This window comes from Corylus avellana, chromosome 5 (assembly GCF_965113065.1).
Source record: "Corylus avellana chromosome 5, dhCorAvel1.hap1.2, whole genome shotgun sequence".
NCBI lineage: Eukaryota > Viridiplantae > Streptophyta > Magnoliopsida > Fagales > Betulaceae > Corylus > Corylus avellana.
Window position 1 is genome coordinate 26,741,604 of NC_142494.1, and position 22,223 is coordinate 26,763,826.

At 35.2% G+C, this 22,223-nt stretch overlaps 2 protein-coding genes across 4 annotated transcripts; one reads left to right on the top strand and one right to left on the bottom strand.

Moving 5' to 3' along the window:
• Positions 1-268: 268 nt before the first annotated feature.
• On the top strand, positions 269-8,483 carry LOC132181225 (Regulator of chromosome condensation (RCC1) family protein). 3 transcript variants are annotated; one of them, XM_059594346.2, is made up of 10 exons: positions 269-438; positions 688-956; positions 1,291-1,484; positions 1,561-1,608; positions 2,620-2,692; positions 2,917-3,088; positions 4,118-4,549; positions 4,634-4,825; positions 6,236-6,342; positions 8,243-8,483. In XM_059594346.2, the coding sequence occupies exons 2-9, from the start codon at positions 704-706 to the stop codon at positions 6,297-6,299; spliced, it is 1,428 nt and encodes a 475-aa protein (XP_059450329.1). In that variant the 5' UTR covers positions 269-438; positions 688-703; the 3' UTR covers positions 6,300-6,342; positions 8,243-8,483. The 3 variants fall into 3 exon arrangements, with proteins under 3 accessions (XP_059450329.1, XP_059450327.1, XP_059450326.1); XM_059594344.2 differs by lacking the exon at positions 8,243-8,483 and having other exon boundaries at positions 685-956; positions 6,236-6,554; XM_059594343.2 differs by lacking the exon at positions 8,243-8,483 and having other exon boundaries at positions 6,236-6,554.
• On the bottom strand, positions 7,109-18,672 carry LOC132181226 (agamous-like MADS-box protein FUL-L). The gene is made up of 8 exons (XM_059594347.2): positions 18,259-18,672; positions 11,411-11,489; positions 8,577-8,641; positions 8,228-8,327; positions 8,064-8,105; positions 7,655-7,696; positions 7,401-7,558; positions 7,109-7,300 (listed from the first exon to the last, which is right to left on the bottom strand). Exons 1-8 carry the CDS (start codon positions 18,441-18,443, stop codon positions 7,195-7,197), a joined length of 777 nt encoding a protein of 258 aa, XP_059450330.2. The 5' UTR covers positions 18,444-18,672; the 3' UTR covers positions 7,109-7,194.
• Positions 18,673-22,223: the final 3,551 nt, after the last annotated feature.

Genomic DNA, 22,223 nt, shown 5'->3' on the forward strand with positions numbered 1-22,223 from the left:
AGAGAAAAAATAAATAAATAAAGAGAGAAAGGGTTGAGGGAGATGCATCTCTTTCTTTTTTTGTCCCTTTAAAATCAGAATAATTTAAGCATTTTAAGTCTAAAATGTGCACATAAAAGTCAAGTATGCCATGTTCTATTCATGCTAAAATCTAACAAATGGACCAAATTGCAATAAAATTATAGTTTAAGGGCCAAGCGTAAATAGAATCTAGTTGACCAATAAAAAGAACATAGAATCTAGTTGACCAAAATAACTCTGACCGGTATTTCTGGTCTGGAAGATTCTCCAGGAGCAGGTGGAACAGGCTTTTGGGCCGTTAGATTCCCAGCCGGAGACACGAAACCGAACCCGCCCCAACGGACTTATCTCACATTCACAAAATTTTTCTCTTTTTCAAGGAATTCAGTTCCCACCCTCTTCCTTCCTCACATTCAGGTACGTCCTTTTTTCTCGCATTCGTTGGTAAGGCTTTTCTGGATTTCATTTCTGGAAAAAAAAGAAAAGACTTTTCTTTTCCTCAAAGAATCAAACAGAGAATATGACATTGAGTGTTTTCATCTCGATTGCTTAAACACTGACAGCATTACGAGTTTCAGCTGCAATTTGGCTCTGAGCTTTCTTTTTTTTTTTTTTTTTTTTTTTCGTTTGTGTACGATAAAGTGATCTGATTGAATTGATTAGTAGGCTTTTAGGTATATAAATGGATATTGATGAAATTTTTGGCACTAACCGACCCGGAAACCTTCCAACAAAGAGTGCAATTTTTGTATGGGGGTATAATCAGTCGGGGCAGACGGGTAGGAGGGGCAAAGAGTGCCAATTGAGGATCCCTAAGCAGCTCCCTCCCGAGCTTTTTGGGTGCCCGGCCGGATTCAATTCGCGATGGTTGGATATTGCTTGTGGTCGTGAGCATACTGCGGCCGTGACCTCCGATGGGTCACTTTTCACTTGGGGTATGGTCCCTTTACACCCCACATGTATCCCTTTATATTTGTTCATTGATTATTATGATTATCAAGTTTTGCCCATTTGATATCTATGAATATTGCGCAAAAACGTGCTTAAGAGTTAAGAGTCGAATATAGAAATGGTTTGGCTGAAGGAAATTTCGTTGGTGGCTATGTTTTCTTCTTGATTATGACGGGTTCACTTGAATTGTAGCTGAAAACTGTGCGTGGGAATTCATTTTTCTTGAGGTGTATAGTTAGAGCTATTACAACATCTTGTTGCTTAATGCTTATACAAGATAAATGATAAAAAATCATAAATATGTATGTGATGGACCAGGTGCTAATAGCTTTGGTCAATTGGGAGATGGAACTGAGGAGAGAAGGAAGCACCCTAAGAAAGTGAAACAATTGCAGACGGAGTTTGTGAAATCTGTTTCGTGTGGAGCACATTGCACTGCTTGTATTGCTGAGCCTCGTGAAAATGATGGAACCCTCTCGACAAGTAGACTCTGGGTTTGGGGCCAAAATCAGGTACTATTTGTAATTGTTTAGCATCTTTTTTGATAATATACCATGCCTTTATTTTTTGTTTTACTTCTCATTACAGGGATCGAATTTTCCTCGCTTATATTGGGGGGCCTTTACACCTAATACGGTATGCTATATATTTTTCTTGTTAGGTTTGATTTTATTTATTTATTCACGTTATTACTTTGGTGGGGAGGGTTGGAATTGCTGAGTTTTGGGTTGTTGATACTACAAAAACTATCTAATAGTACCTTATTTTGTGCCTCAGTACTCAAAACACAAAATACTGTTTGTGTCCCTGTTCACACAGCCTGAAGAGCAACGAAATTCTCTGTTTACTTCTTTCTTTACAACCCCAAAGCATATCTAATACATGACACCCCAAGCCTTTAACCACCAAATAGCCTATCATCCAAGCGTTAAAATCCCAAACACAGAGTGCTGCCAGTAAATTCCTGCAATCTATCATTCTCCTATGTCATTATTTAGATATTTTGATTTGAAATGTCCTTTTCATGTTCATATAGATAAGTTTTTGCGGCCTCATTTGTTCTTGTCAGTTACAAGAAAAATGTGTAAAAATAAAATAAAAATCATTGTTTCTGAGCATTTACTTTTCTACCCTTTCTTCTATACCAGAATCAAGGGAAGTGTTACAGCCTTATGCTGGGGATGCCTCTCACTCGGAAATTTATGTCTTAATTCAAATGTGTGCTTTTCCAAATTTTGAAAATGATCTTCAGACTGCTTTGGCTTCTAACAAATTGTTTAATTTGTGAGCAGACACGTAGTCTTTGGTTTTGCTAAACCTGGGTTAGTGATTGTCTCATGATCTGGATTTATTAAGGAATTAGACTGGTTATCATAAGGCTTCAAATGTACATGCATTTGTTTCTATTGTGTTATAACATGTAGTTGCTCAAATATAGTAGGTCCCTGAGGATCTCCACATTTCTAATTCTGTCATATTGCGTAAATCTGTCATCAACATAGATTTTGTCTAATCAAATCTGACAAATTTATTGATCATCCTTTTAATATACATATACTTTCAATCTCTTGTCAAGCACCAGCCTCTGTCTACCTTTTTCTTGTTTATTTTTCCCTTAGGGCTGATTGTATTTTATATTCGTTACAGATGATCCGTCAAGTGTCCTGTGGAGCAGTGCATGTGGTGGCCTTATCTGAGGATGGCTTGCTACAAGCGTGGGGTAAAGTTTCTTCTAGAATCATGACTTCCTATTTTCTTAATAAAATGATGTGTAAATTATGTAGTTGTTTAGACTTAAGGAGTTCTATGTGTATCTCTTTCTTCTTATGATGTTTATATTTTTTGTTAACACATAGATCATATGATAGGAAAGGAAACCTGTATTAATACTCTAGTTTCCTGGTACATATTAACTAGAACTTTATCATTGTTCTTAATAACCAGGCTACAATGAATATGGTCAGCTTGGCAGAGGTCTTACCTGTGAAGGACTACAGGGAGCTCGTGTAATAAATGCTTATGCGAAGTTCCTTGATGAGGCTCCTGAGCTCGTGAAGATTACCCAAGTGTCATGCGGGGAGTACCACACAGCAGCAGTATCTGAAAATGGCGAGGTGTAAGTGATCTGAAGGACTTTTTAGATGGAGATAAATTCTACATTTAAGCATGCGAATTGTGGTTATCCGCATGGCACGTGTAACTGTGAAGGTTTGACAAAATCTTCTTATGGGAATCTCACGTCTAGTCAGGAGAAAAGATGCAATGGAAATGGGATGCATTTTGATATGCAAGTCTTCGTCCCCTTAACTTGGTTATACCATGGAGAGCTTAAGTTCATTTTAGATATTTAAGTGTTTGTGCTTTTAACTAATATATATATATATATTGGTGTTAATGATTCATTTCCGTAATGCGCTTGTTCTTGTAGTTTATCCTCAGCTATTGTTCTAGATAATACAAGTTGGTTAAAGCATGCAAGTTGTAAAATGTCAGTATCTGTCTTGAAGTCATTTGGTCATTAGTAGTTCACATAATGCCAAAGTAAAATGTTGTAAATATGTGATGTGTGTGTGTGTGTGTGTGTGTGCATGCATAAGATCCACTCCTATCCCTTCTCTGAAATGGAACCATATTTAAGTTATGATATAAAAATGCTCCATTTAGTCATAAATAAGAATCACCATAGAGGATTAGTGATTGCTTTAGTGTGGGGGACACATAAAAGCCACATCTATGTGTGTGCACCCTCGCGCATCCATTTTTTGTGTTTTTGTAAGCACCATTTTAATTGGAGTAATTCTAAATATTTAACTTCCATTCTACTGGACTAATGTAGCAGTGCCTATCAGCTCTTTGATTTTTTATTTATTTTTTAGTATAGGCTAATTTAAGGACTAATGAACACTGTCACATTAGGCCTGTGGGATGAGAGTTGAGTATGTAGCATTATCTTTTTAATTGTCATGAATTGTCTCAGTTATGAAATTAAATTGTCGAAGCTTTTACTTGATAATGACAATCTTCAGCTGATAAGATTAGTTCTTCAAAGCTATCTTGTTTTGTTTACTTTACTTTTTCGTTACAACTGTTAAAGTTCAACTTCTACAAAATTGTAGCTGATGATTATTTGCTTTGCACATCACAGCTATACTTGGGGGCGAGGAAATATGGGTCAACTTGGGCATTGTTCCCTCCAGTCCGGTGATAAAGAGCTATTGCCAAGGAGAGTGGTTGCCCTTGATGGAATATTCATAAAGGATGTTGCATGTGGTGGTGTACATACATGCGCTATGACTCTGAAGGGAGCTCTTTATGCTTGGGGTGGTGGTCAAGTAGGGCAATTAGGCCTTGGCCCCCAAACAGGATTCTTTTCATGCATTCCTAATGAATCGGAGACATTTCTCCGCAATTTCCCTGTTTTGGTTGTTCCAAATGGCGTGCAACTTGTAGCATGTGGACATTCCCACACACTTATTTCCATGAGGGATGGAAGAATTCATGGATGGGGCTACAATAACTATGGTCAGGCAGCTAACGAGAAATCTACCTATGCTTGGTATCCATCTCCAGTTGATTGGTATGGCATGGCTATTCTTGTGCTCTGTAGCTTTTTCACAGTTTTATAGCTTCCTTCCTATGCTGATGAAAATTCTAAGTGCAGGTGTGTTGGGGAAGTGCGGAAATTAGCAGCTGGTGGTGGTCATTCAGCTGTGTTGACTGATGCATGTTCCTTAAAAGAGTTGTGTGAGTTTAGGCTTGCAGATAGTGTGACTCTACTGAATGCTTCTGATGTCGAGGATGTTGCTTCCAGAACAGGATCAGATGCTTTAGCACGCCTTTGTGAGAGATTGAGGTATTGACCCTTGTTTATGGCTTATGGATATCTGTTATTGATATTTACATTTGAGTATTTGGAAACTTTTTTTTTTTTAAAGTATTAGGCCCAAGGAGGGGAGGAAGGGGAAATTTGAACTAGCGATGTCCGCTTTATGAGATATGGTCTCCAACCAATTGAGCTACCATTTAGAGTTAAATATTTGAAAACTAGCCTCCTGGGCATGAGGATAAACTGCTTAGCCCGTCAGGGGTGAAAGCTCCTGGATTACCTGGTAACTGGTTCTGGCGGGTGGGGTCAGTTACTCGTAGGAGTTTGATTAACGGTGAGGATTGTTGTACAGTATGCGTTTGCGACGTGCAATTAATCTGAGTAAAGTTCTCCTACGTTATCAAAAAAAAAAAAAAAAAAAAAAATTTGAAAACTAGAAGGCCCTTGAAGAAAATCCAATGTTCTCAAACACATTGTTAATATCTGTTATTTGAACTCATGCCCCGAGCTCCATTTTCTTGAAGCTCAACCAGGGGAATCAATTTTGCTCAAATCTTTGGCTTTCCAGATGGTTGCTATGAAAAAATTATTGGAATTTTCTTTTCCTTTTTGTTGCTAATTTTTTTTGTCTTTCATGATTTTGGATATTAAAGAATTACTCTCTCTCTCTCAACAAACCAAACACAACCATTTTTTTTCTTCCACATGCATTACATGTGCCATTCAGCCAATGTGCACAAGCGTGTAATGCATTTTTAGTTGGAAATCTTTACTTATGAGAAGTGTATGTATACACTCAAGGGAAAAAAAGGGAACTTTATGTGCATTCATTTTTTTTTACTTCTTGACTGCATGTTTGATGTAGGACAGACTAGGGAATCTGCTTGCTGGAATTTTTGGACAGAAACAAGATTAGAATTTTTGGGTTATTTCAAGGGGTTATTTGGTGGCTAAGTGTTAGAAAAAATATATATGATTTTAGGGTTTTGATAGAGAATTGAAAAGGGTTTGATTTGGGGTTGCTGAGAGAAAAGGAAAGAGGGAATTTTCTGGTCGATCAAGGGCTGCGAACAGTATCTGTCTGCAACGAAGAAGAAGAAGAGGGAAAAGAGAAGATGAGAATACTCTTATCATAAAACTTCTAAAAAGTTTTAGACTTGATTTGATTAACAAATTGCCCCTTAATTGGCAAGAGTTGCAAAAACTTCAACTATGCCCCTCATTACAAAACTAACCATGGCTCCATAAATGTTCCATTGCTACCAGTAAAGTGGCCTCTGAGACTGGCATTATGCAGCATTTTCCTCATTGGTTTGTGTTTGTTTTATTTTTCATAGTTGCATGATTAAGTATGGCGTAGATGCCATTGGAAGTGTAACTTAATTTTTTTTTTTAAAAAAGATGACGTAGTTGTGATTGCTGACTTCTTTGTCTCAGGGAGCATATGCTTGACGGTGGTGATTGTGAACATGAAGATGAATTCAATGGCGTGCAGAACTGAAGAAACAATTGAATTGGCTTCAAGATAGTTTATCATTTTTTGGGTAATTATTCCCGTTGCTCTCTTTTATTACCAATTTAGTTAGACCTGTAAAATCAAGTATTGCTTTACTCAGATGCGTAAGGGGAATCTTGTCTTTAATGAACATTACCTATAATTCAGTTATTATGTATTTCTGATACCAATCTGATTGGGAACTTAAGTGAAGACTGATATTGAGACGGTGAACTTGTATTTATGAAATGTCAATGAAATTGAACGGTTAATCTGTAAAAGTTTCTAGCTTTAGCCATTTCATTATCTATAGGTTTATTACAATTAAGCGTCAGGGAACTGTATTACTGTATAAGCTGTGCTGCCCAATTTTTGTTGAATCATGGTCTTTGTTGGTTGATTTTTATACTAGAAACCAAGTTGCAAATGCTGGGTGCAGAATTTCGACAGAACCTTGTTTTAGATAATTCAGTGAATAGTAAAACTTCCTTGTCTGGTAAAATTATATTACTTTTAGGTGAATGTAAGCCCTTTCTTAATTGGTAGTGATTTGTTCAAGAGAAGAAAACAAAAGTGCGCAAGAGGAGAGCTCTCATAAATGGGTCATAATTGTTTCTATGTTCATTAAGGATATATCTTTCTGGGGGCTGGCTTTTTTGGGACTTCGATTGAACTATATCCCCCAATAATGACAAATCTATGGTTTGGTTGAATGCGTTTGTGCATATGCAATGTAAAATGTATGTTGAGACGAGAAGGGGCAGTCTTGAAATACTTCAATTTTCCAAATACAGTGGTGGTAGAGCAATTGCATGTCATCATAGAAAGATATACAAGATGGAGGGTTAACAAAATGTTGTAGCTCCCGCTTCCGAAACCACTTTGGTGGCTCGAAAAGTCTTTATCCATTTATATGGCGAAGCATCCATGGTGGCATGAGGCTAGTGGTACTAGGATGAGCCTGACCTCCAGCTTCCTCATCTCGTACTCCTGCCTGGAAAGTACCTCTGCATTGTTTATTTAAACAATCTATGAGTTCTCCAATAATCAAAGAAGACTAATCATGCCATGTTTCACAAAAAAATGTGATTTAGAGAGAGAGAGTACCCAATAGTTAGAGAAGGAAGTGGTAGCGTCCGTGGCTGTGGCTGCAGCTGTGGCTGTGGCTGTTGTGGTGGGGATAACATGAAGGTGGATAAGTTTTGGCCTATGCCTGGTTGCTCTAGGTGTGCATGCTCGGCCACTGCCTTCGCATTTTCCTTGATCTATTTGTCATAAAAAAAAAATGTATATAAATAAGAGGTAGTTTTAACAGAAGTGACTCCAAGTAAGAAATATTATAATCATGGACCAGATTTTACCTTTTTCGACAGCAGGTTATTCTGCTCCTGCAAGGCTCTTTCCTGTCAAAAACCATAATGTTACCTTAGTTTATATCCCAACACAGTCTAAATATATGGTAGCTCTTGATCTCATTTCCTGCCCAGCTGGTAGAGTTTGATTTAAGTCTGAACTAGGATGTTAGCTCAACCAAGTCTCCAGGCCTTTTGGTTGCATTTTTCTTGGGATTTTAGGTAGGTAATAACGGTTAATTATTAGACAAGCAACCAATTGCTATGGAGCTAATTAACACTAGCCTGCTGTAAAGTCTTTTTAAGTTCTTAAACTGGATAAACTTACATAACCTTTCAGTTAAAAAAGAAAAAGAAAAAAAAGAGTCATTTTTAAATTCATAAACGCAGAAACTCACACATGCTTAACTATGTTTACCTTCTTCTGCAGCTCCATAATGGATTCATGCATAACTTGGTTCTGCATATGTCAATATCATATGTTAATTTGATTCATGTAATGAGTATAAATTAAAAATCAATTTGTGTGTAAATTGGCTCTGCATGTGTGCATGTGTCTTGAAACAAATGCAATAAAATCACCTTTCTTGTTCGTAGGCGTTTCAGACCTGTATCGAGCTGTTGCTCCAGATTTTGAAGCTCTCTCAAACCCAAGGGGTCCAAATCATCTCCAAAGAGGTTCCTACATTGACCAATGTAAAATATGTCTTAAAATCACATTCTTTCCTTCGCATATTATTATTTAGAGAAATCTTGAAAGCATTTCTACCCTTAATTGAATCTATGAACAAAATCTATTGGTTAACATATCATCATTTCTAATAATTTTTTTGGCTTTGATTCTGATTCTTTAAATACTCATACAAAGGCATTAAAGAGCAACAGTAGGCGTTTTTTTCCCCAAATATGGCATGAAAACTCACGTCATTACCTTATGTTCCTTTCTAAAACTTCAATCCTAGCCGAAAGCTTGGGGAATTCCAGAGACCAGCTTCCCTATACAGCAGCATCCGAAGAAGGGTTAAAGAAACCACAATATTCATTTGCATAAACTGCTTTCGATAAGCAGTGTAAAAAAAATCATTTTCTTCTTTGATGAATTACATAGCCAAGCCAGGGGATTCAATTGAGTTGTCTAAAGCAAATGTCAAACCCAGATTCAATATGCAGAAAATTAGTTACCAAAAAAAAAAAAAACGAAGGAATTAGCAGAGAAATACCATGGGAAGCATATAAAAATCTTTCCGGCATTTTTCATCATGGTACGTAGAGACCATGCATGCACATGGGTGAATTGAGTCAAAAACAATCTTTAGCATGAGGTTAATTAGTTAGAGATAAAGATTGGAATTCAATGTAACAGTATGATAGAGATAAAGTTTGAGATAAATATTGAGACATAAACTATCTCAACGTGACTTCTTCTGCATGTACTGCAAACTGTGCACAGTGAATTAGCTAGATTGAGTGAAAGTTCTTGTTTTCGCATTTTCACATGGATATTTTTTAAAATCATATATTTTGAAAACGCTAAACCAAATGGACCTGAGAGTTCTATCATCTCCCACGACTCATCCTCCAATACTAGGGCTATGTGATCCCTTATTCTGCTGCATATATGCATATCCATCGCCACCAAGCTCTGTGAGGACAACTATCATATGTGGTTGTCCCATCGTTCTCCATCTCTGAGGAAATCGAGTGTTGGACTATCTTGGCGGCACAACTTATATAGGTTCCATCTCATTCATCACTCCATTTGATGGCTCCACTACCTTACCAAATCGTGCCTATGATGATTGATGTTGTGAGTGCACTTGTGAGTGTAGTGTCCCACATTGAGAAAATATAAAAGAAAATAGTAGTTAATATACTTAAGTGGACCTTAGCTCATTAGCTTAGGCTTTTGGACTAGAGTTGTATTCAATTATGTATATTAATGTACTCTGAGTAAAAACGTCATAATCTCTTTATCTCCCAACAAATGGTATTAGAGCCATGGTTACTTTCCTGGGATGGGTGTCTGGATGCGTCGGGTTTAGAGTTGTGTCTCCACCCGCAACTCGGGTTTAGAGTTGTGTCCGCCTTCTGCAACTCTTGACGTAAGACACTCTTAGAAATGTAAAAAAACTCACAAGCGAGGGGAGTTGGGTCAATGTGAAGAGATTCACAAGTGAGGGGAGTTGTGAGTGCACTTGTGAGTGTTGTGTCCCACATTGAGAAAATATAAAAGAAAATAGTAGTTAATATACTTAAGTGGACCTTAGCCCATTAACTTAGGCTTTTGGGTTAGAGTTGTGTTCAATTATGTATATTAATGTACTATGAGTAAAAACTCCATAACCGCTTTATTTCCCAACAATTGACAATGCCAAAATCAGATTCTCAAGAGCTGGTTTGATAGGGATCACCAAAGGGTGAAATAGATTTAGTAGTTGAGTTGGAATCATTAGGTTTATGTTATTTGAGATTAGGATTTGAGTTTTTATTTGAATATTTGAACTTTAGGTGTTATCACCCTTTGATTGTAATTAAAGGAATTAGATAAAATATTTGGCAAATTGTGGTATTCTCCCGCCAAGTTTTGTAGTTTTTCTTTCTTAAAATGAGTTATTGTGGTCTCTTCTACCTGAAATGAGCTATAATTGTTTTTCTCAAATCCCATCCCTAGTCTCGACCCAATATTTGGCAAATTGTGGTATTCTTCCACTCTGAGTAGAGTCTTGTGGTTTCTCCTACCCAAAAAGAGTTATTATGATCTCTCCTACCTGTAATGAGCTATAATTGTTTCCCTCAAATCTCATCCCCAGTCTCGACCCAACCCGAGTAACTTATCATGATTGCTCTACTCTCTTTCTAATTATTATGCAACTGTTTAGACTTTGGACAGAATTGAAATGCACCTACACTGCCCAAAAGCTTTTAGAAAAAGTTATGATTTAGGGTCTATTGGGGATTGCATTAGGGAAGTTAAAAAAATACTTTTAGTACCAAAAAGTTGTGCCAAATAAAAAAAATTTGTTCCCAAGGGTAGCTCAATCGGCTGGAGACCACGTCTCATGAAACATATGTCACTAATTCGAATCATCCCCTCATTCCTTTGTGTGGACATATCAAAAAAAAAAAAAAAAAAAAAAAAGCTAGTTTGTTTGGTGAAAAATGTCAATAGTACTTTCTTTTTTTTTTTTAAACTTTAAAAATGGTCAAAATACACTTTTGAAAAAGCTTAAAAATAAAGTTTTGTCTAAAAAACTCTATTTTTCAGCGCAATCTCAAATATAATCTTAATATGATATCAAAGCTGGGGTTTTGTGTTTGAACCCCTAACTCCACAATTTACCTCTTATTTCAATAAAATATTTCACGTGTTGAATTTCACTTATTAAGAAGAAGTTTGAACTCACAATTGAGAGAGAGTGTTAAAATTTTGATTAAATGATTAAAATTTACTATTTTCTATCATCTTAAGCTTTTAGAATAAATAATGATTTAACTATTTCTAACATGACTCTATAAACTATAAAATGTGAATTAGATTAATCAAAAGCTTTTCATAAGGATCCATGGCCACTAATAATTATCCTTGGACTCAAGTCCTTAAGCCCAAAGCAAAGCAAACTTGAGAAGACATGGCCGTTTTGGTTCTAATGTTGAAGAGATGGGTATAGATATTAAAAAGACATGTAATGTGAGAATGGGATTATACTTAGGAAAACATTCACAGGGAGACCAGATGAAACACAGTAAAAGTAATGTTCGGGATACCTGTGACTCAGAATCAGTTGGCATTTGCTGTCGTTCGGCAAATGAGTACCTTTCATATCGTTCCAGAGTCCTGTCCATGCTGTCAAAAAGGATATGCATGGGGCACAATAAGTTTGTGTTTATCATGTATTGATAACAAAAAATATGCTTATCTCTCAGTTCATGTGGTAGTAAGTATCAAGTATTGTAATTTGTGTTTAGTATTATATTTAACTTGTGTTTTGACTATTCTTGAAGTGGACTATACTCATAACCAATAAATTAACAACTGTAATATTATATCATATTGAGAACCCTAAGATACTTTTCTTTTTGGAGTCAGTGAATCATCTTTCACTGCAGTTTCATGCCAACTAGATAGCCTTTTTAAGCATTTAATGTGGTGAAACCGGTAACACTAGAAAAGAGATCGAAAATATGAAACGTACAGTTCTGCAACTCATGCTAATGGATATTAAGTGCAGAACAAGATGGTTGACTGGTTTTCACTCAAGGTCATACATTCAAAAGAAATCACATAAATTCCATCTTTCTTAGTCAAATATCAATGATTGAGATCCTCTAAAAGCCATCAATAAACACTTTTTTTGAGAAGATTACCAATTTTTTCTACTCTAGTTTCTTTTTGTTCTTCTTTGACATAGAAGTTTGTTGAACCTTTTATTTTTTTTTAATCAGGTCAAGTGTTTCCATCAAGCAATTCAGCCCAATAAGTTTTAAGATAACTTCTCTACCAGTAACTCCAAATGAATTCTAAGGAAGATAATTGTTCATTTTTTTGGTTTTTCTTATACTTCTTTTCTGTGCTTTGAAGAATTGTATGATTATTGTATGATTCTTATACTTCTTTTCTTATACTCATGAGTTGAGTCTTTCTGGTTGTCGTAAAACCTATTAATGATTATAAAGTACTTTATGAAAATATTTGGCAGACCACAGTACTTCAATGTACAATTTCATGAGTTGGATCCATTTACCAACGATCTCACTATGATCCGTGTCAAAATCATAAGACCTTTGTATCATAAGGCTTATGTAATGAAATTTTGAAAGAAAATCAAACTAAATTTTTCTATCAGATTATGCTTAGCTATAGGCCAGGTGATATACCAAGAGAAAATGCAAAAATTAACTGAAACATATAATAAATATTTTGCATTGGATTCTTTAGGAAACTATGACTAGAAGATCAATTCTAGCCCTAGGTTCCACTGCAATCTTCCTTACATTGTTATAGGCATTTGTATTACAACTACATGTTGGGCTGGGTGCCAAAAGTTCTACCAATAAAACAAGAGAAACAAAAACAACTCAACATTGTAGAATCTATACTTCTAGAGGGAAGTCTTAGGTCTTTCTATAGGTAGTCGCCAAATTATGATTTCAGGAAAGACCTACACAAAAACTTACTGTAGTTTCTTTAGGGATCTTTTCCTAAGTTTTAAGCTAATCTATTAAGTTTGCAAGGTTGGGTGTCTTTAAAGGACCAGTCCATAGTATATATACAGAGATGCTTTGTGCATAATAATAAATTTAAGCTTTGATTAAAACAGTATTTGAGGGTTTTGTTTTAATTTTCCAGGAATTGTTTCCGTGCATGACTTTTTTTTGTCCAACATTTTTTCCCACTTCGTAATAGTAACTATTTGTTCCTCTAGAGAATCATAAATTAAGCATCAAACTGCCCAACAATGTTAATTAATATCACACCTCCTTAAGAAAATCTATAGCCATCCTATCACCTTTCCCTCAAAGGCAGCCTACTCAATTCGAGTTTGTTAGGGTAACTTGCACCCAATATGTACAGAAAATTGTTCTACCTTTCCCTAAACCAAAATTAAAGAAGCCTTTGTTGCAAAGCCACGAATTACCTTCTAGGTTAGAGCCCTCACCACACCGTACTATTGTTTGTGAACATCTATTCACCCCCTCTAGGTGTTAGTTTGTGGTTAATTGTATTTTCAATAGGCAATATAGCAGATCTTAAAGCAAGTGTTTGATTAAGTTGAAGCAAGCGTTTATATGGGGGCTCAAAGTTGAAGATCTATGTGGCTGTTCTTCGTCATTATGGAATTTTCCTACGTGTTTTTTAATTTGGTTTTTGTTGTTTCTGTTGTATTTTAAATTTCTTACTCTTTTATGTTTTTTTTTTTTTTTTAACAAAAAAAAAAATCCTTGTACTCATTCACTAGAAACGGGGTTTGCTGTAGGTATTAGTAATTGAATTTCTTTATAAAAATTTATTTATTCTTGTTAACCTTAGTTTTCTTTTTTATACTTTTGTAAGCTTGTTTTATCAAGTGATTGTAGGAGAGAGATTTGATTTAGGAAAAAAAAAGATGATAATGAAAGTCCAATAGTTAGAATCCTCCCATCAATGGAAATGGTGCATTATATATATATAGACAGAAAAGAACAGTGCATGACAGGGTGAGAATTATAGATACAAATATGTTCATGGTCTCGGAGGTTTTTAAATTCTAGATATTGATTGGTTTCTATGGCCACTCTACTCATGATGATACTTTCATTGCCAATGCCAAATTTTGGGCATGCATAGGAACAAGATTGTAGGTCAGCTATACTAGAAAATTGTTGCTAAAAAATGGCTACATTTTTTTTGGAGTATTTAACAGTACGTTGTCTAAATTCTTGATTTGAATCAATATGTTGACGCATATAAATGGTTTTAAGTTTGATTTTGATTTTATTTATTTTATATAACTGATAATTTAATTGGAAAAAAAGAAGAAGCAAATATCAAATACTATATATAGTACGAGTATAACCTAGAATAGAAAGTGCTTTTAAAGGAAGTAGGAAGAAACAGCACAACAAGATCGAGCTAAGATTTCAAGATGGAGCACTCAAAGCATTCACAATGGATTATGCATCTCCTCCTTTTAGCCAAAAATTGCTAAACAATTAAACTTAAAAACACCATCTATCTGATTAGCCATTCAAATTGCATAATGCAATTTTGATGCTTTTTTGTATAGTGTCATGTCACATGTTGCGTGACATTGTACTGAACATATATATACTTAGAGCATGTTTATGATTGTGTTTGAGAAATAGAGCTTTTAAATCAAAAAGCGCTTTTTTGGAAAAAAAAAAAAAAAAAAAAAACTTTATTTTTAAGCTTTTACCAAAAGTGCATTTTGGCCATTTTTTGAACCCTTAAAGGCGCTTTCAAGTTTTTTTACCAAATGAGTATTTTTTTTTTCTTCAAATAGACTTTTTGAGTGTTAAATGCACTTTTAGGCTCCTCAAACACATACCTAAGCAGAAGCTTATTCTATTATTCTTTTGCCCTTTATCTCTCTCTCTTCTTCTGCTCTATTATCTTTCTCCACCTCTAACCGAGCGGCCCTCTGCCACCAACATGAAGCTGCGAGCAGCCCTCCGCCACCAACACAAATGTAAGTTCTTTAATATTTACATTACTCTAGAATTAGGATAGAGACTTTAACCTAATAAAGGTTCCATTACCACAAAGCTACTCCAAAATTGGCTGAGTTTCAAGATCATGTAGAATCTATGTTGAATCACCATTTAGCTAGGAATACTAGTGCTTGGGTCTCTTTCTTGGGCGGGGCATCAAGTACATGTATCCTTACTTGTTAACCAATTTCTAAATGTTGGAGTAGATCCTAAAGAGATTCCACTAAGGAATTAGATATCTTAAGGATTAGTTATAACTGCATCTTGTTGGTCCACGAGTCATTGTTAGAATATTGATCATATCTTTCTATAAGTTTAAGCTTTTGAGATAAATGGTAATTTAATGTGGTATTAGAGCCAAAGGTCATGAGTTCGAACATTGTCTCAGTCATTTACCCCCAATTTTAATTAAATATTCCGCATGTAGAACCTCACCTATTAAAATTGAGTTTGAACCTACACGTGAGAATGAGTGCTAGAATATTGATCATCTATTTCTCTCAGCTTAAGCTTTTGGGATAAATGGTAATTTAACACTCATAATTCTCAAAACTTGAAATCAACTCATTTGTATGCTTGCTAAATGTGGTTCATATTAGAGCTGCACTTGGCCAGTGTATTACTTGACTCCAAGCTTGGTACGAAGAATATGAGTGAGCTTTGGATGATAAAGATATCAACCACTTGTAGAGCAGATAGAACGTAGGTTTTGCTCGATATGTTTAGTGTGACAATAAAAATTAGGATTAAAGGTCATATGTAGAGCATTGTTGTTGTTGTAAAATAAAACGGGAGGAGTGATCAAGCGAAAACCAATGTCACAAGGAAGATGAGTAAGCCAAGTGAGTTTAGCAATAGTGAAGGCCATAGCTCGATATTCAGTTTTGGCATTTGATCGGGAATAGTAGGTTGTTTCTTGGAAGACCTAGAAATACAATTAGCTCATAAATAGAATAGCTAGTAGTTGAGCATTGAGTATTAGGACAACCAGCTCAATTAGCATCAGAAAAACCATAGAGATTAAAGTATTAACAAGAGAATATCCACATCCAATTATGTATAGTATCCTGCTACTAATGAAATATGCATTTGACAACCTGAAAATGAGACAATTCCAAGTTGAGGCATAAATTGATAGACAAGATTCACCGCACAGGTGAGATCGAGTCTAGTTAAGGTGATGTATTGTAAAGCACCAACAAGACTACGATAGTTGGTAGCATTAACAAGAGAATCATCAATGGCAAGAAGCTTAAGATTTTGAGCAATGGGAGTGTAAATAGGATTACAACCAGTCGTGGAGGCTTTTAAAAGGATATCACCGCACTTTTGACTGGCATATACAATCAGTGATTGCCAACTCTTTGTTACTCCTTAAAGCCTCCCCTCTTTGGGAGGCAAAGAAAATTCACAGAAGTGCAAACTTCTGCGCCCACCATGTGGCTTATTGGGCCGCGGCAAGAGTGTTCTCGGGCTGCATTCCCACTTATTTCCCCCCCCCCCCCTCCTCCATCATTCCCCTTATGTAGTGGAAATGATCCACCCCCCTCTCTTTCTTTCTCCTGTTGTAAGGCCTTTGGCCCCTTGGTTTGTTAATGGATGTCTTGTTACAAAAAAAAAAAAAAAAAAAAAAAAAAGGATATCACCGCTGAAGTGTTGATTAAATGATTAAATTTACTTCTTTCTATCCGCTTAAGTTTTTAAACTAAGAGGTAATTTAACATGATATCAAAGTTAAAAATTATAAGTTCGAACATTGACTCCATTAATTTACCTCCCATTTAATTAAAATATTCAACGTATTGATCAGAGTCTCATCTATTAAAAGGAAATTTGAGCCCACACGTAAATGTGAGTTTTAAAATGTTGATTATATGATTAAATTTACTTATTTCTATTAGCTTAAGTTATATTTGTGTTATGATAGAAATAACCCACTCGAAAAGGGAATGACTTCAATACCGAAAAAATAATGTAAGGGGCCTAAATCTTTCATGTGAAATTCATAAAGATTAAGTTTATACAAACTGATCATGCAAGGAAAATTATCCAAACATTTCAAAAGAGTAAAGCTAACTACGACTCATGTATGGTGTCTTTGTCCTATATGTTTTAGTAGAAACTTCTTAGTAAGAACAAAAAGATCCATAGGCAACCCAAAAAAACAACCAAAGGGAACCCACATTAACAAGCGCCAACAATTAAGTAAGCAAAGCTAAAAGATTACATCAGAAAAGTCCTAAGACCCGACAAGAAAACGATTACCGGCCGGAAGAATTATGGACACCCTTAGTTTATCATACAACTCACTATTATACATGCTATAAGCTTCTTCTGGTTGTCTAAAAAGTTATGTCTCCAAAGTACTGAAATACTTCTCTCTAAAAGGGCTAATTAAACTTCCAACACACTTGCGCCCTAACTGGAGACCTCTATGGTGAAGAAGCTTTAATGATCAGTCTTGAAATCTAGGCAATTTACAGTACAAAATCAAGATTTGAATGCCTAACACGACACAAGAACCTCATGAGAAAGATCTGATATATCCGATGCTACAAGTAAGTAGCTTCTCTAATATTGTCAAAAATAAAAAAATAAAAAAAAATCTTATATACCTAGAACAAAATATATATAAAAATAATATTAGCATGGGGCCTGGCTGGTCTAAAATCTTTGTGGAGATCTTAAATAACGAACTTTTTTATATGCAGCCCTTTCCACGACCAAAATCATTGAGGAGGTATCCTCGTCGGTGCACCACCAACATCGGACATACAGAAAATACTAGGTTACAAAACCGAGGAAAGATAACAACACGCACCGTGACACATAGCTCAAGGACACTCGGTGTGTGTACATTATAAATTCAGCTTTGTACTGTATACTCGTATAGTACTTCAAACTACATTTCTACTATTCCTCTGACCCAATGGATGCATTGTTGTGTCTGTGAAACTGTGACCAATATCTTTACGAAAAAGCTGGAAAATTTTAAAAAACATAAATCTTTCTTTTAGACTGGCTAATCTAATCTAACGCCATGTAACATGTTCCATTTTCAAAGTTGCAGACACTCAAACATTCTATAGCTTTTTTTGTTGGTAATTAAGAAAGAATTCGTTTTCTTTAATTTTCCCTTGTAGAAATATGGGAAAACAATTACAGTGCTACTATTCATCAGCAGCTAGCAGCCTGTGCTGGAGAAAGTGAGAAGATATATAGCTTAAGAATTGTACAAACAGATGAAGAATGATACTGGTGTAATATGCAGGTAGAGTGAATATATAATAATAACAACGAAATAGTGAAACCCAGTTGACAAAATAGATTCATAGAATAAAAGAAAAAAGAAAAACTGTAAAATGTTGCAGCAAACAAATAAACAAACAAAAAGAGATATGAACCTGGAATCGGAGGAAAACTCAAAGAGCTTCCCTTTGGTGGAGAAGACAATCAAAGCAACCTCAGCATCGCACAGAACCGAGATCTCATGAGCTTTCTTGAGCAACCCAGTCCGCCGCTTGGAGAACGTCACTTGCCGGCTGATCTTGTTCTCGATTCGCTTAAGCTGCACCCTACCCCTTCCCATTTTAGTGTAACCTTTTTTTTTCTCACTCAGAAAATCCCGAAAAAAACGGCTGAAAGAGAGAAACCCAGTAGAAAAAAAAAAATCCAAGAAAAACCCTAAAGATGTTTCATCATTTCAAGGGGGTGAAGAAAAAAGCATCAGGAACACGAAGAAGGCGTTTTAGTGTATTATGGGTATCTTTCTATTTTTGTGTCTGAGAAGGGTTTTTTAGTTCGAATATGAATCAAAAGGCTTTTGTGTAATGTATATATGGGAAAGAATAAAGCACAAAGAAAGAGAGAGAATATGATATTATAACGCGAGTTAGAGTGAGTGGGAATGGTATTGTGGAAACCAGAGTTGTAGGGAGGAAACCAGGTTTGTTGGCAGAATGCGTTGTCGAGGTGTGATTGGAGGAGAGTGGGGCATAGTCGTTACTGTCTCATTTTGAGCCACAGGTTCGAAGGCAGTCCGTACGGAAATCATGTCAGCTCTGCTCTGCGGGACCATAAGGGTGCACTGTGTCTTTGCTCTTGCAGAGTTTGCAGTACTTCTCGTGTGTGTACCCAGGCCCGGTGACTTCGGCGCTTTTTTCTTTTTTTCTCTTCCATTTTTAACCCATAATATTAATTATGTGAATTTTGATTAATTATATATGAAATTTGTTGGAGTGAATTTTGCAAGCTCTTATTCATCTTTAAGCGGAAAAAGATTGATGCTTAGAAAACAAGAAGAAAGGGAAGAGAGACGCGGGTGCTAGCTTCTCCTCACGGCATGACGTCAAATCCATGACGCCAAGCGAGGACTCTAATGGGTGCCTGAATTTATGTACAGAAAAGAACACGCAATTGGGCATTACTTTTATATATATATATATATAGAGAGAGAGATTAAAAAAAAAAAGTAATGATGGATAATTGGTCATTTATTTACTTACTATATATATATATATATATAGTTATATACGTACGCTTTTTATAATTGTCTGCAGTCTAACTTAATTATTGCCAAAATAAACAAGAGTTTTAACAAATCTTTCTACTTACTTTTCTCTTCTTTTAATTTGCATTGCCTCTTTTCTAATCTTTCTTTATTTATCAAGCTATTCAAGTGCTATTGTTCATGGATTTCAGACATTTTTCTGTACGTCCTTAGTGAGTCTCGCTAATTATATGAGTAATTCAATCAATATATATATTAAAGGACAAAATCAAAATTCCCTTTAAATGAAAAGAAACTCTGGTTCGGTGTTTTCTTCTTCTGAACCTATATATTAAACAAACAAACTATAAAAAAAAAAAAGGAAGAAGAAGAATACGAAGAAGAACGTGGCATCGGACCACGGAAGAATCCTATATGCATTTTTTTTGAAAAAAAAAAAAAAAAAACTTGTACTGTAGCAGGGCAGAGCGCACTTTGACAGGCGTATATATGCTCCTAAACCTATCGCTAAACTCTTCAATTTATTAGACCTTGTAGACTAGTCAAACAGCCCCATACTTTCACTTTTAGGGTGCGCGCGTTGCAGTGTAGGGGTACCCTCTACTAATATGTAATACATATATCATCTCATTCGAGCTTAAATTAATCTTCTGTTTGCAATTCTATTTCCAACAAAGAATAATTATCAGCCTTTTTAAGTTTCTTGTCAAACTATGAAACGGGGAACTGATTTTGATTGATTTCTGATTTACACCATCTTTTTGGAATTGGTCAATAAGCAGTTCTAATACTTCCCGAAAGCAATTGGGGTTTTGAAACTTTAGGGCTAGGCTACATGTTTAGGTCAATCATTGAGCCTTTAGAAAAAACTCAGTCTACAAAATCTTTCCACGTTTTCATCTTCTGTTTTTCCTGTACTTTCTACAGTTTAGAGTTAAAATGACTCTCTACAATTTTATGTAAAATCAAAATTTGCAGCATATATATAGGTTTTTGGAGATCCTGGAAGAAGAAATTAACCACAAACCTAGAACCTAAAGGAAGAAGATATCAAAGATGAGTTTGACATCACAAAGACAAAGGAGCACATTGAACATGCATGATATTTATTTCATTAAATTTGGTTTAATGGAGGCTGGTGAAAGTAAAAAACCTTAATTGTACTTGGTAGTGCTTCCTACAAAGAGCTTGCAATTAATTTACTTTGTTATTCCTTATTAAACCTGCATGTAATAATTTGATTTGGTTTTTCTAACCTATAGTTTAATTTTATTATCATTTTAGAAAACCAACAATACACATTTTTAAAGTTTGTAATTGACTCAGTTAACTTGGTGACTAAAGATTGTAGTTGGATGGGGCATGTGATTGCGGATATAAAAGTGAAGCTAAATACCCTTCATCAATGGCAGGTTACATTTGTTCGACGGGAGGGGAATACAATGGCTCATCTCCTTGCACAGTTTGCTGTGAAAAATTGTGAGAATAATTCATGGTTGGTTGTGCTGCCTGCGTGTATTCATGATGCTTTGATATCGGAGCTTTTTACTCTGTCTGATTGATTACTTAATGAGAAATTTCGCTCATTTCCTTGCGAAGTTTGCTGTGAAAAATTGTGAAAATAATTCATGGCTGGTTGTGCCGCCTGCGTGTATTTATGATGCTTTGATATCGGAGCTTTTTACTCTGTCTGATTGATTACTTAATGAGAAATTTCTATTACCTTAAAAATAATAATAATAATAATAACAATACACTTTTGTTTTTTTTTTTGTAAGAACAATTAATGCACATGTTAGGTCATTATTACTTTAAGTTATTTAGAGATGGGGGCACGTAATTTATCTATAATCATGAAAATGTTTCTCACTTATGCAATATATATATATAAATCATAAGTCAAGTAGTAGACGTTTCTCTTGTTAAGGGGCATTAAATAAGTAAGTGTCAGTCTCATCTCTTATTGTGGAGTATTTTTATATCATCATAGAATTAATTAGCTAGATCGAGTGGCCACTTCTTTAGAGTTTTGATTATGATTGATAGAACCTTTGCTCACACCTCTTATACTTTTTAGGCATGACAATTGATGCACCTTACATTAATGCACATCTAGCTCGTCTGTCCAATCTTAATCAAGTGATTAACGATCTTGTCATTTAGTGATACTTCTCCTGATCAATCTCATCATCAGAGAAGGAGTACGTTTGAAAATGACCCACCAAAATATGTGCCAATATATATATATATATTGGGAGGTCAAAAATACCCATGCTAATTAATTAAATAATTAAGCAAGAGATTAGGTTAACATGCAACAACTGTGCAACAAATTATTCTTTCTTCCAGCCTAATTGAAAAGAAAGGCTATATATAAAAATAAAAATGAAACATGTTACATATGTTATGTTATTGAAGATCGAAATGCTCTTGTGGTCCATCCCTAGATCGTAAAAACCAAAATATAAAGAAGAAATTATTGGTAAACGGGATCATTATTTTACTGTACTGTGTTTAGGTGATGATCTAAAACTTATCATAAATATATTGTGGTCCCAATTAGTACTGATCATTAACATATTTATTTATTTTTTGATGTAATTAACATTATTAATTGTACATTAAAACTGCTGGGGACCATGGGTTGCAGGCTGCCTCGTGGACAAAAAAACCTATTTAGATTCAAAGCAAACCTTGTAAATCTATCTGCATGAATCATGGGGGACCATTTTCTAAATTAATAAAATTTCAAAAAGGTTCTGTGCAAACTCCGACGGCCACGATTAATTAGCTAGCAAGGTGAAGATTAATTGGGACATCAAAGTAATTTTATTTTTCATACTTTATTAATGTATTTGG

Coding starts and splice junctions, on each gene's coding strand:
- LOC132181225 (XM_059594346.2), top strand. CDS start 704: ATGGATATTGATGAAATTTTTGGCACTAACCGACCCGGAAACCTTCCA. Junction 1,485..1,560: donor GGGTTTGGGGCCAAAATCAG/GTACTATTTGTA, acceptor TTCTCATTACAG/GGATCGAATTTTCCTCGCTT. Junction 4,826..6,235: donor CGCCTTTGTGAGAGATTGAG/GTATTGACCCTT, acceptor TCTTTGTCTCAG/GGAGCATATGCTTGACGGTG.
- LOC132181226 (XM_059594347.2), bottom strand. CDS start 18,443: ATGGGAAGGGGTAGGGTGCAGCTTAAGCGAATCGAGAACAAGATCAGC. Junction 8,106..8,227: donor AACGCCTACGAACAAGAAAG/GTGATTTTATTG, acceptor TGACATATGCAG/AACCAAGTTATGCATGAATC. Junction 7,697..8,063: donor TTATGGAGCTGCAGAAGAAG/GTAAACATAGTT, acceptor GGTTTTTGACAG/GAAAGAGCCTTGCAGGAGCA.